The sequence below is a fragment of the Anabrus simplex genome, chromosome 1 (genome assembly GCF_040414725.1).
Source record: "Anabrus simplex isolate iqAnaSimp1 chromosome 1, ASM4041472v1, whole genome shotgun sequence".
NCBI lineage: Eukaryota > Metazoa > Arthropoda > Insecta > Orthoptera > Tettigoniidae > Anabrus > Anabrus simplex.
The window spans coordinates 239,594,141-239,608,630 of record NC_090265.1 but is presented as its reverse complement, the minus strand read 5'-3'; the positions used below and the strand labels follow the sequence as shown (position 1 = coordinate 239,608,630).

Here is a 14,490-nt window from a genome sequence, read left to right as displayed (position 1 = left end):
TAATTTAGCGGAATTGTCAAAAATACTCATATATTCAAGAACAACTCCTGGGTTTACAGCCAGGTATAAACTATTGGAGATATGTTTCAAATGTTCGTTATTCATTCAATAGGCTAAAATCTTAATTTCGTGCTAATTTGGGAGTAAAATATGAAGATAATATCAATTGATAATAAAATGCAGAACTATTTTTAATTCCTGTACATATTGAAACATTCTCTGAAAATTTCAGGTGAATCCGATGAGAAATCTGTCGCAAGGAGCATTTTATGCATGGTGAAGAGTTAAGAAGATATTTAAGATAGATAAAAGCAATTGAAAGTTTTAAGAAATATCCTTGCTTTAAAAATTCCTTGGACTGTAAATTACTCCCTCAGATGCATTTCTCCTCAGATGCACAGCGTAAGTTAAATATTTTCCAGGGGTATTATTGAAATGGTAGTCCGAAAGGACTTCGAAGCTAATTTTGTCTGACAGTGAGAGAAAGGAGCGTGGCCTTGCTCTGCATACGTCGAACCGCTGCCATTTAAATCCGGCATTTAGAGCTTTACAAATGGTGTTAAGGTAAAACTGGTAACGGTATTTGAAAGGGGAAGAATTGGGGATTTTTAAGGTTAAAATTAAAAATTGGATTTTCTGGTCAAAACCCGCAATATTTCAGTCAAGACTTCCTTTAAGTATAAGTAATACTACGATTATTGTTTAAGGGGAAGTACCACCAGGCAATCATTATTTCACAATACGTATATCTCGCTAGGATCACTTCATTTGATCGGCGGGTGTTGAATGAATACTAACACAGAAACAGCGAACAATTTTGTTAAAACATGATCAATGTTCATAATCACTTATTCAGAAACTGGACTTATATTCTCTACAGTTTCACTAACATGTTGTTATTCTGTCAATTTGCGAACAAATTGAGACCAGATTCGTTTAAATCTGTAGACTCGTTAATTCGCTTTGGTGTTCTAAACTGTACTGAGCGCGCGTAAATAAGCGCTGAAAAACGCTAAATTTACCTTTGTGGCATTTAACTGAGCCCTTCAGTTACTTAGAAGTTTGGGGATACATCACATACATTTGACCAGCCTGTGATCTTCGTAGAGGCAACTTTCTGCGCTTGCAGACTCAAACATTGTCAGGTTAAAATAAAAATTCGAGGCCAGGAAGAGTAGTGCCGGTAAAAGAAAGAAGGGGACACAAAGTCCGTGAAAAAGACTCCCTTGGTAACGCAAACCTTAGAATGGAAGAGAGCAAGAGCTGACGAAGGGAAGTAGGATAGGAAAAATGAAAGCGTGAAGCATTACCAAACTGAGCGTGGTCAGCAACCTATACTCCGCATTTCAGAGCCGTTTAAGGTCTGCCTTTTATCCGTCTCTCAAGATGGGCAGGCGATACCAAGGATGTGTTCTGCGCCCCCACCCCCTCCCTACACAGGACGAAATTGGAACTAAAAGGACGTGAATTTTCATTTCAATATTCCCACTTGCATTGACCGAAATCTGTCCCCGAAATTGGAACTAAAAGGACGTGAATTTTCATTTCAATATTCCCACTTGCATTGACCGAAATCTGTCCTCTCCGCAACATTGGAGACAAGCCATCGCAATGGCACTCGGTTACCACCCCTCTCTCTCCCGTGGTCTTAACAACAAGCTGTTAGCACATCGGAGAAAGTGCATGAGGCTATATCCATGTTACATGTGAGCTTAAAGAGGAGAGCCTGGTACAAAGAAATTCAAACAACCACAGCTCGTTTATATCTTTCCAGATACGAGCCCTTTGAGAGAGTTGACTTCACTTACCAGGCGGCACACAGATGAATGCCAGACATGCAAGGCCTGCTGCCACCAGGGAAGCAGCGATCGTCCTCTTTCGTCCTATAGTGTCCATGGCAACGTAGGAGAGTGGGAAGCCTGGCAGGTCGATCAGAGTAACAAGGATGTAGTTCACATACTTGTTGCCTCCCAGGTACACTGAGTTCAGCGCCAATCCATAATAAACAAAAGCGTTCGTGGCCCTGGAAAGGAAAACCATTAAGTAAATAGATAATTTAACAAGAGTAATTTTACTTAAATACTTTAATGTCGAAAACATGTCTTAGCAGGCGAAGTAGGGTCCCCATACTACGAAAAACTTAAAATTAAGCTCCTTCATCAACTGTGCCGGAAGTTGAATGGCTAAAGTCCCGGAAAGGTTTCAAATTGTGAGTTTTGGATAACTCTACCAAACATTCGATGATCACTTCCGGCCTAAATACAGTTTCGCAAAAACTGCCTAAAATTGCTTGTTCCTTTATTCGGTTTTTTATCCTAGCCAATTTTACTTATTTACATAATTATTTCTGTAATGTTTTCCTTGGTTCAATACAGTCAAGCGTTTTTCTTTTATTTTTGAAAAATGTCCACACCGAATGTAGTTATAAGGGCTTAAGTGAAACTTTGCATTTACTCACATTAGCACTCGTAGTGGTGCTTAAGTGAAACAATGCATTGACTCACTTTAGCGCTCGTAGTGATAGAAAAAAAAAAGCAAACTACTAATCTAATCGACCGGATAACGATGATTAAGAAAAGGATTGTAATATTTAGTAATACATAAAGGATGTATTTTTATATTTATTATATTTTATTTACCTTAAATTCGTAGTTCATATCCCCAGGATGTTGTCAACAATGAGTTGCTTACCTGAATGGCTAGAACTGTGGCTTTTTGTGTGCACTTTCAACTAAATGTCAGCTCTTATGTTGTGTCGAGTACATATAACATACATCAAAGAAACGGATACTTACGGCAAAATGATGCGAGAACGGAATAATCATATCAGGAATCGCAGAATAAATTCGTATTTGCCCTTACAGCAAATGGCAGCAATTTAATAGTAAAACATTCGAAATTAGCATATTGTTATTAATAATACAATTTAAAATAACATACACTAGATATGCTAATCTTGATCGTATGTTGAAAAAGGTCAGAAGCAAGTTACCGAAGTTGTTAACAGAATAAAGTTAACTGGCCGTATTATACGTCAGAATTGTACGGAAATGAAGGAGATATATTCAGAATTAATATTTATATTGTGTAAAATATATTCACAGACAATTTAATAACATTCAAGATAAAATGCACCATATCAGACGAATGTATTGGAGTAACTGAACGTCATTATCAAGTGTCCAAGATGTGCTTAAATAGTTATATTTTAGTTTTCAGATTGAATAAAATATACAAAATCATTGTCAGAACTCCCAGGATGATGTGTCCTATGAAGCACTCAAATGCCTAATGGATCGGGACGTCGTCTGATGAGAGATTGAATCAGCTACAGTTAACTTTCACTTCGTATTTTTCAAATGTTTTGTAAACTATGCTAGTAGATTTGATATGTAATTATTTCAGGCAGTAATTTACCATTCCGAAGTTAAAGAACGCCTTAGTATAAAATTGAGCTAATATTCATGAATACTTCAAAACAAATGTATAGGTTACGTTATAATGACGTGTTGAGAAGAATGTTGCATTATAGCGACTTTGACAGACTTTCTAACGTTATATATTCATTACCAAATTCGTCCCTAAATTACATTACATACACGATGAAATACACTATTAGGACGATTTACACATCGGATATTGATAAAGGGATATTTCTAATGAGATTATAATATGCTATATGTTACAAAATCTTTGACACCATATTTATATTAGAACATACTTTATTTTCTCTCGTGCGAACTATATTGAAACTCACCCTCAACAATTTTATAAAATAAACGAGAACAACCACCTAATTATTAGCACATTCTCAAGAAATGTGGTCCAGCTACGAAACGATGGCTCGCAAACTTTTTCAGTACCACTTCGCAATCAGGACGTTTACCATCATTTTTCAAGAAGACCAACATCATTGCAGTACTGAAGCCAGGAAAAGACCCTCGGCGGCCTCAAAGTTACAAGCCAATTGCCTTACGCTGCGTGACTTGTAAATTACTTGAAAGGCTCTTACTGAATAGAATTGATCCTGCAATTGAGCATGTGATCCCCGTCGAACAAGCTGGATTCCCCCCAAAACGTGATTGCTCTGATCATGTCCTTGCCTTATCTACGTTTTTAGAAATTGGCTTTGAGATGAAACTTAAGAGTGTATCTGCCTTTCTGGACCTCTCAGCGGCGTATGATACCGCCTGGAGGGAACGACTTCTTCTCAAACTCTTGAAGACAATTCCTTCACTTAAAACAGCCACTCTCATCAACAGTATGTTGTGTAATATGCTATTCCAAGTTCACAGTGAAAATGCCAGAAGCAGGTCTCATTTACTCAATAATGGTCTACCAAAGGGATCAGTTTTATCCATGATATGCCAGAAACGGTATCCCGTAAGTTCATCTATGCAGACGATATAAAGCTTACAGGTTAGTTACGATGATCACCGTTCACTTTTCTTTCGTCCGCAACCACGCTCTGCTACCAATATGTAACCAGGTTCCAGTTACACAACACAAGGTAAATAATAATAATAACAAAAATAAAAAATAAATTACACGGAATTTTCACACCTTTAAGACAAACCAAAACACTAGATAGACTGCATCAAAAAATTAAACAAATAGACTTCAGGTTGGGCAACGTAAGGACTATAAGGAAGGATGTGAAGCAGGCGTGGGAACCCTACCAGGGCCATGGGGATACGTAGGTCGCGGATTTTAAGAATATTTTGAATGAAGACCGTCAGAATCTGGATGTTTATTTCAGAAAGTGGCGACTTCGACCAAGTCCTTCCAAATCTGACATAACCACATTTCACCTTAGCAACTTGCAGGCAAAATACCAACCTAGAGTGATGATCGGGAACCAGTGTTTGAAACACAACAGCTGTCCTAAGTACTTAGGAGTGATATTGGACGGAGCACTGACTTACAGCCATCATATTGAAACAAGGCTGCAAAACTAAAAAGCCGTAATAACCTACTCAGTAGGTTAGTCGGAACATCATGGGGAGCTGATGCCAACACTCTCAGGAGTACTGATTTGTCTATCGTATACTCTCTAGCTGAATACTGTGTAGGAATATGGTTGAACGGCTCCCATTGCCAACTGATTGATATCCAACTCCATTAGACAATGAGGATAATATCTGGCACTCTTCACTGCACTGGATCTCAGTGGCTACCTGTACGGGGTAATATTGTTCCCCCTGACACCAGGAGACAGCAATCTCTTGTCCGTCTGTGGCGTAGAATAATGAAGAATGACGTTCTCCCAATCCACCAAGACGTCAACCAAATCACTACATCCAGGATGAAATCACGAAAACCAGCCTACAAGACGGCTATAAAATTTACCACAACTCGATCAGACCCCCAAAATATGTGGAAGGATGAGTGGTCTAAATCTCCACCTCGTGGTCTGATTGAAATTCATGACCCTACTATAAAACTACCTGGATTTCATCTCCCTTGGGCCATCTGGACACGACTCAACAGAATTCAATATGGCGTTGCCCGAACCTTTGCAACCTTAATCAGTGCGGCTGGATGGACACGCCTTGTTGTGACTGTGGAAATGTAGCGCAAACCATCAAGCATATCGTGAAGGAGTACCCTCTACATATGTATCCTGGGTCCGTGGAGTATCTTCATGCAGCCAATCCAGAAACAATTGGAGGGATTAAATATCTAACAATCCGTATTTTAAGTTATATTACTTTTTGTCATAATGCTGTAAATTGCATATATATTGTACTGTACATATTCTTTTCATCTTACTCTTGCATGCATCATGCGCTAATAAAACTCCATGATAGTTACTTACTCCCAAGAACTCTGAATCGACAGTCCATAGAGAGAACAAATTCAAAGAGTACAAGCGAAGAAGTATTTGTAACATCTTCCTACCTTCGAACTGTGGGAGAAATTTAAAAAATGTACCCTTCTATAGCGCCCTCCAACATACCCCACTTCAGTCACAGTACTTGCTGTTAGGTATCACAATACGACCAATTTTTCTCACATACGAACTCTGTCCTGATGTTGTCCCTAAGTTCAATTTTCTTTTCAAATTTGTTTGATCACTGACTACCTCCAGGGGTTAAAATCTTTCAATTGGGCGAATCAGAACTTCGTCTTTCGTTATCACTATAGCCACATAGGCTGCACCATCGCGACCAGGGAAGACCGTTAAAATCCTCGCCAAAAGCCATTCAGCCTTGTTCAGTTTCTCAGAACCGAGTAATACCATGTCACCTTTCTTCAGAGATGTTGGCCTCTTTCCTTTGGGACGTTGGACCAACTGTCAGAGATATTCCTTCCTGAAGCGCTGTTTCAGTTCTTGAATTAAGTACTGTCCGAAACGTAAGCGGGAACGGAGCTTTTCTCCCTCTAAATTATCTAGATCTGGTACATAGGTAGCATTGATCTCATGTAGAAACATACTTAGAGTTAATGGAGTTAAGTCCTCTGGATCCTCTGATACGTATGTTAGTGGTCGGCCATTAATTATCGACTCCACATCACACAGTGAAATTGACAGTTCTTAGTAAGTCAGAACAGACATCCCGAGCATCCTCTTCAGCAGCTCCTTGACGGAACGAACCAGGCGCTCCCATCAACCTCCCCACCAACAAGCTGTGGGAGGATTGAGTTTCCACTCAGTTTCTTGTAGAGCTGAGATTCATTTAAGATTTTCTGGACAGACATTTCTTTTAGCATATTTACCGCTCCAACAAAATTAGTTCCGTTGTCACAATATGCAATGGATGAATGCCCTCTTCTTGCAATGAATCTCCTTAATGACGGAAGGAATGTTGCAGTGCTGAGTAAAGACACGAGTTTTAAGTGTACAGCTCTCTAAATTGCGCACGTATACAATGCAATCCACACCTTCGAATTATTCCTTAGAAATCAATGGTCCACCTAGATCAATTCCAGTAACTTCGAATACTGCAGAATCCTTCATACGATCTTGTGGTAGTGGAGTACTCTCTGATTCTGCTTGCTTACCTCTGTACCGCTTGCACTGTATGCACTTAGAAATCACATTTCTAATGGCTCCTCTACTTTGAATGGTCCACAACCTTTTCCTCATCTGTATATGGAGAAATTGAATGCCAGCGGGAGAGTGAACTTTATGTTTTTCTTTGGTTAAGGCATGAACTACATCATGATTACTAGGTAATAACAAGGAGAATTGGAAATTTAACAGGTCATTTCTCATTGTGATCTTTTTCTTCATACGGACCAGTTATTTTCTATCTCGAATTACTTTCAGTCCGATGATTACGTCACCTTTTTGAGGAAATAATTCCAGTTGTACACACTTTATAGTAACAAATTCTGCTTTTCTTAATTCTGGAAAATGTATTGACCATTTTTCTCTGTCTATTACATCGAGCGTTGTTTTAGAACCTTAATAGCCATCCCATTAATCTTACTCTTTGAGAATAGGTGAAATCTATTTTTAGATCAATGTCATCATTGTTACAGGCTCGTTTGTGTTTTCCTTTCTTTCTGAAACAATGATATCCTCATCATATTTGCCTTCATCGGCGTGATAAACAGGTCACTCCCCTTCAGGAGCTCTCAGCCAGAGGGGGTCCCTCACACCAGTTGGAATTCACCAATTCTGTTGGGTAGCACCCTCCTGATAATAAGTCTGCAGGATTATAAACTCCCGGCACGTGCCTCCAGTGTTATAGATCAGTCAGTTGTCTTATTTTCTTGACTCGATTGCCTAAAAATGTACGTCATGGTTCATTTCTTCTAAACCTTTAAAGCACAGTCATGGAATCACTCTAAAAGTAACCTTCCATAATTTCAAATTTTAAAAATAGGGACGATCGGACTGATGGAGCAATACGAGTTCTTATAAGGCGACCTAACAATTCTATTCGAGGAATAGTGACACTTTTAAGAGGTGCTATTCGAGCTTTAGCTAGTACTAACTGAAATGATACCCCCTTCTCATCTTCGGTTCTGAGATACACCACTGCTCTGTAGGCGTGTTGACTAGCATCAACAAAATTATGCAATGGCCAAGACTGTCTGTCTATTTTTCGACCAGTTACCACTGTTTCAATGTCTATTTCTTCTAAGTGGCCAGTTTCACTGTAAAGCTGGTTGAACTCCTTCGACATTACATTAGATAGAAGGCAGTCCAAATTTGATTAAAATACGTTTTCACTTAATTTCACTGAAACTTATATTTTCCATGACAGCTATAGCAATAATTTGAACGGAAGAAGCGCAGGGGCAAGAAACTCAATGACGTTTAGAGTAGAATTATCTTGGTAAGTTTTTCTTGGGAGAATGTAAAGTTAGCAACAATATAAACCCCCAGTGTCTCGAGCCTCTTTTTCCACTTCATATCCAAAACCTTTGTGACATATCTATTGTTATTAATATCTTCATTGTTGCCCTCGACCTACGAAAGTTCACAATACCTTATTGTGGATACCCAGTTTCACAGCCCCATTTTGGCTCTAGCTAGAATCCTTGTACTTCCAGAACGAAACGCAGTATAACGGTACACAGTTATCTACGTACGTATATTTCATCAGTTTCCATGCTATCAGTTCACCTTTATAATTAACAGACGAAAGATGATGAACAAATACAGCATCCAATACAAACGGACTACACGTTTCTCCAAAAATAACTCTTAAATGTCTATAATTCTTCAGTTTCATTGTTCTGAAATGGTCCTACCATAAAAATCGGAGATAGTCAGGATCATCAGCCCGTACCTCAATCATTTGGAATGCTTTTCTTATATCTGCTATAAAATCCCGCTCTTACTCTCGAAACATTAAAGGAATTTCAGGGATAATTTGAACGTAATTAGGACATTTTATTAAGCAATCTTTTAGTGAAAGCCGTTCGTTTGTTTCACATGAAGCATCAAAACCTGGTCGAATTGGAGTAGTCAGATTTTCAGGTTTGATTACAGGTCGGTGTGTAAGATAATGACAAGGTTTCTCAACCCCTTCCTGTAACACTTCTTCAATAAAACCTTCCGCTGTCCACTCTTCAAGTATTTTGCCATATTGTGAGAGGATATCTGTCTTTTGCAACTTCTGCGTAGTTGACTGAAGTCCTTTTTCTGCTATTTCGTTATTGGACTGGATTTCCCGATGACCCTCCTTCCAAGGAAGACCGACAATATAACGCCCATCTTCTTTGTGGTTTAAAGTATTAAGTAGATATTGCGGTGATTCACGATCTTGTTCTTCAGCCGACTTGATTTCTATGGGATACTGAGTACCAATTCCTTCAAGATTCCACAAATCTGTTGCAACGTAAGCCCAAGATAATTAGCAATGACCTTACACGCAACGAACATCATAGGAGTTACTAGAACGCAGAAGATGGAAGAGTGAAAAAGCAAAATATTCAAAGCAGTAACACATTAAGAAATAAACTTACCCAGAACAAAAGCAGAAATTTAGGAAAGCTAGCTGAAAACCCACCCAAAATAAAAAAGGATAGGATCCCGGGGACAATATGGAGTCTAACTACAAAAGGAAAGAACCGGTGTACTTTAAACTTATAATTAACTTTAGAAATAGATTACACCAAAAAAGAATTTTTATAAATATAAGAATATTTCTGGAAAATAAAAGGATACTACAACCATAGGAAACATAGTAGTTTTTTTAAAAATTACTAAATTAACAAACTAAGTTGGTACCAATATCATTTAACTTTTTACAATATTTCAACTTTCCTAAATTTAATAAAATTAAGTGCGGACGAATAGCTACTCTCGATCTTCAAAGATGGCGAATCGAGTAGTCGGAATTGTTGGAAATGTGGGTTTGTTTTGGTTTGTTATTATCGTATGTAGTCGGTGTAATTTTATGAAAGTTGACCATAAATGTTAGTTTCTTTGTAGAATATAAGTGTGCGAGTGTATTTATATGGGTCAGTGGACACACAGGATCTGTAATTATACGCAGTATGTGAGAATATGCTGGTTTCGATAGTGTTTTTACCCATTAAAGAACATGAGTGCACGATGTGGACCAGGTTTTAGTCTAACTATGGGAATACCTCTCATACAACTATTCTTAAGTTTCCTACGGAATAGAACATTAACAGAAAAATGGATTAGGAAGTTACATCGTGATCATTTTGAAGTCCATGACAAAACTGTAGCGTGCATACATTTTGAGAATACGTCTGAGGTTAGGAAAGCCAATTCTCTGTTTCCAAACTATTCGTGTTCCTCAAAAAATATTAATTTCGGTATAATACAATATAATTGATATTGTGATATTCCTTCAGTGTGTATGTACTTCAAAGTGTCGAGTGATTTAGATGCAAGTGTATTTTACAATAATCTGTTCTTTGCCTGCGGAAATGTTCGGCTGGATCTTGGAGTATAACAAAACGTATAAGTGTGACGGAGCAATCTGTATACTGTTACACAGAAGATTTTTTTTTTTTTTTTTGGTATGTGCTTTACGTCGCACCGACACAGATAGGTCTTATGGCGACGATGGGATGGGAACGGCCTAGGAATTGGAAGGAAGCGGCCGTGGCCTTAATTAAGGTACAACCCCGGCATTTGCCTGGTGTGAAAATGGGAAACCACGGAAAACCATCTTCAGGGCTGCCGACAGTGGGGCTCGAACCCACTATCTCCCGATTACTGGATACTGGCCGCACTTAAGCGACTGTAGCTATCGAGCTCGGTGCACAGAAGAAATAGTGACTTAGAGGGATTAGCTGGGTTTGTAACGTAGGGCTTTACACTACCAACACCTTCCGATTCATGCTGTGGTTATCTGTTATCAAACAGACTGCGTCGAACTGAAGCTCGTCCATGTGGTTAAATATCAATGTTTAGTCAAAAGAGTTTTTGCACTCATGTTCTTTAATGGGTAAAAACCTATTATATCTTTAGTGTCTGAACGTTTCATTACTAAGGTTACTATCATTGTGTGAAGTGCTGTTATGCCATATGTCAACAATACCAGGGCCGTTCATTGGGTTAACATAATCATTCCTGGTGTACTTGGGCTGAGTGACTCAGACGGTTAAGGCGCTGGCCTTCTGACCCCAAGTTGGCAGATTCGATTCTGGCTCAGTCCGGTGGTATTTGAAGGTGCTCAAATACGTCAGCCTCGTGTCGGTAGATTTACTGGCACGTAAAAGAACTACTGACGGACTAAATTCCGGCACTTCGACGTCTCCGAAAACCGTAAAAAGTGTAGTTAGTGGGACGTAATGCCAATAATATTATCATTATTTCGAGTGTACTTCCTATTCATCGGGTGCTAAATTTAAGAAATTGTCCACCACTTCAAAACTAAGGCAACATATTATTATGTTTCATAGTTCTCATGAGAGGGAATAAATCGAGGAAATTTGCGCCTTAATTTATTTTGAAACATTCAAAATGATGTTAGAAATATCATTTTAACAGTTTTATCATGTAATTTCATCTATCTAGCGAAGTGAAATCTACGAGAAAACATTATTTGACGAATGAAATTTGTAAATAATCGGCTTGTTGGACTCTTTTCTAGTGATTCTAGTTGATTATATGTAGTGCGTTCTTGGCGAAGAGTTTACATACGTGTACAAGTGATTTTCCCTATGATGTTACATTTATCATGTTAAATTACCGCTGTTTATATAATATATACGTGATATTTTCGTCTTAGCCAATACCAGCAATCCGGCTACTTCGGCCGCCATGTTTTTTTTTATTTTACGGTCTGAGGATTGGAGACGATCTTGGTTATTTATGCTGGGGAAGGTTATGAAAAGTTTTACCTTTCTTTGTTATATATTGTGTAATATGTGTCCTAACTTTCTTTAGCCGTTGCATGTTAATTCCTTCTCTTCTTAGATAGGAATAATTATTCACGATTGCTCACAATATAAATTCCTCTTCCGTCTTGCACAGGAATGCTCGCAGTAATTTATATACGTCTCCGATCACGTCAGGTATCACCAGGGGCATCAGATGTTAGAAAATCTTCGTCTGACTCCATATTTATATTAAAACGTATTTTCTGTTCTCACGTGCGAACTATGTTGAAATCCACCAACAGGAACAACAACCATATTATTAGCACATTACACCATGATGGTTACTTACTCCTAAGAGCTTCGAATCAACAGTCCATAGAGATAACAAATTCAAAGATTACAAGCGGAGAAGTATTTATAACACTATACATCACCGTTCAACATGATATGCCAATTAAGGTATGATAACTTGGTTTATTTCAGTAGGAATGCATGTATTGCGATCTTTGAAAAATATCAGTGAATGAAATGTGCCTACGGTAGTAAGAGTAATATAAGTTGTTGTTTTTATATACAGGGTCATCGAATTGAATATACATGTTAGCATGAGATGTAAGTAAACCTTTATAGATTTTGAACGACGATTAAATTAATGAGATAAGAGATGAATAGTGGTGAAGATATATAATTTTGGTGACGACGATTTTTCTTCTAGGTGATATATTATGGACATGTTATTATGTTGACTTACGAGAAGGTTCCATGTCGGTATAGTCCTAATCATTCAGGTCACTAATATGTTTGACATATTTGCTTCGTGAACTTTATCCATGTTTTGGCAGGTGTTCAGTAAGGAAATGATTCGGTCTTTATACATAATCAGACAACATATATCCGAATATATCCCTTATAAAGTTCATATGTTTAATTTTGGGTCATCGCAATACATTTGTGTTAGGAATAAAGACACAAGACAACATTTGAGTTATCATAGTGAATTACAGACATATTTGAAAGATAGTATGGGGATGTTCATTCGCAATTAGGGTCATCGAAATTAATTGCATATCAAATGGTAGATTTGAAGGCAGTATTTAGATATGTTTAAAGTATTTCAATATTGTAGATGAGATATATGTCTTCTTTTTAAGCAAATTCACACTAATAAATGTTATTGTATTGAATAGGTTGACCCCTAATAATTTTAATTATTGTAATACGGATCATGATGAAATGTCTAAATATCAATGTTTATTAGAAATTAATATTTTTATGTAGGATTTGTTTCCACGAACTTAATTTAAAATGAAAATGAAAACCTACAACCTATTTTAGTCATTGACTAGGTCAGGGATGGAATGAATGAAGCAGATATGGGCTATTACTACGATGGGGTCGCCACTTCCAAAGTGATTTATTAATGACTGATAGATGCTATGAAATGAGATTGGATAGTGTTGCTGGAATGGAAGATGGCAGGGAAAACCGGAGTACCCTCAGAAAAACATGTCCCGCCTCCGCTTTGTCCAGCACAAATCTCACATGGAACGACCGGGATTTGAACCACGCTATCCAGCGGTGAGAGGCCGACTCTCTACCGTCTGAGCCACGGAGGCTCTTACGAACTTAATTATCTTAGCTATATTTAGGTTATGAAGCAATTTTTGACTTCATTATCAGCATAATATGTCCTTTGAGACTTGATGATACCATTTGATTTAACTTAATATATTATTACTAGAATTTGTGGATGAAATTTCACAACATTTTGGAAAATTAATTTTTGCGAGCAGGAAATGACTAATTAATTCCATTGTAAGGAAAATACGAAATGTTTTATAAAATATGTACGCATATATAACTGCAAGATACCTACGTAATTTTAAATATTTTTCTTTAAAATTATATTGACCTGAAGATCATTAACGTTTAAAGACATTTTTGACTTAATTAACTCACTATATTATTTATTACTAGAAGTTGAATATGACACCAATTGACGATTATTTAATATCTTCGGAATATCAGTTTATTAGGGAGATATTTCTTTATTGTGACTTGAATAAGTTTTCCAAACAAAATTTCAACTTTCAATATACCATAATATGATAAGGTAATTACTTTTAATGGAGCTTTGACTTTACTAAATGATTGATTCCATGTCGCATACAATTCCGAATAGTGAATCGTTAAGATAGATTATTATTATTCATATGTTTCTCAAATAGATATTTCCTTTCGGATTTCATTAAATAGTTTCCATGAATAAATGATTCTTGGACATTTTTCAAATAATGATTACTTATTAGAGTACTTTGCGTTCAATGCCTTACATATCTACAAAAATCGGCCAAGAATGATTTGAGAGAGAATCCATAACGAATACATAGCTGTGCCCTACGTCCGTATCAAAACCTTCACGACGTCATGTAGACTCCGGCGAATGTTAGTCGAGGCATGCGAATGGACACAACATAAAAATTTGGACAAAATGTACCTTTTACTCGTAAATAATATGTCATGTTTAAGCAGGACTTTTCTAGTCGACTATTCAACTCCCCCTAAGCTGGATTGTTCGTACAGATATTCCACATAACGTTATAAACGTGCTCTTTGCTTTCAAGCATCCAACGTTCCTCACCCAAGTTTCTTTACAAATTTTCTCGTGCATATCTATGTTAAACATATGTTTATATACAAAGTAGCTCCTTCTGTGGATCTAAGGTA

The 14,490-nt window shown here is 37.4% G+C and overlaps 1 protein-coding gene across 1 annotated transcript in view; it reads right to left on the bottom strand.

Annotated features, from left to right (window-relative positions):
* LOC136864449 (organic cation transporter protein) overlaps positions 1-14,490 on the bottom strand; it is a 184,854-nt gene that overhangs the window by 37,462 nt on the left and 132,902 nt on the right. The window contains exon 9 of the mRNA XM_068225989.1: positions 1,809-2,023. Coding sequence (XP_068082090.1) covers positions 1,809-2,023 — 215 coding nt within the window. The remainder of the gene's footprint in view (positions 1-1,808; positions 2,024-14,490) is intronic.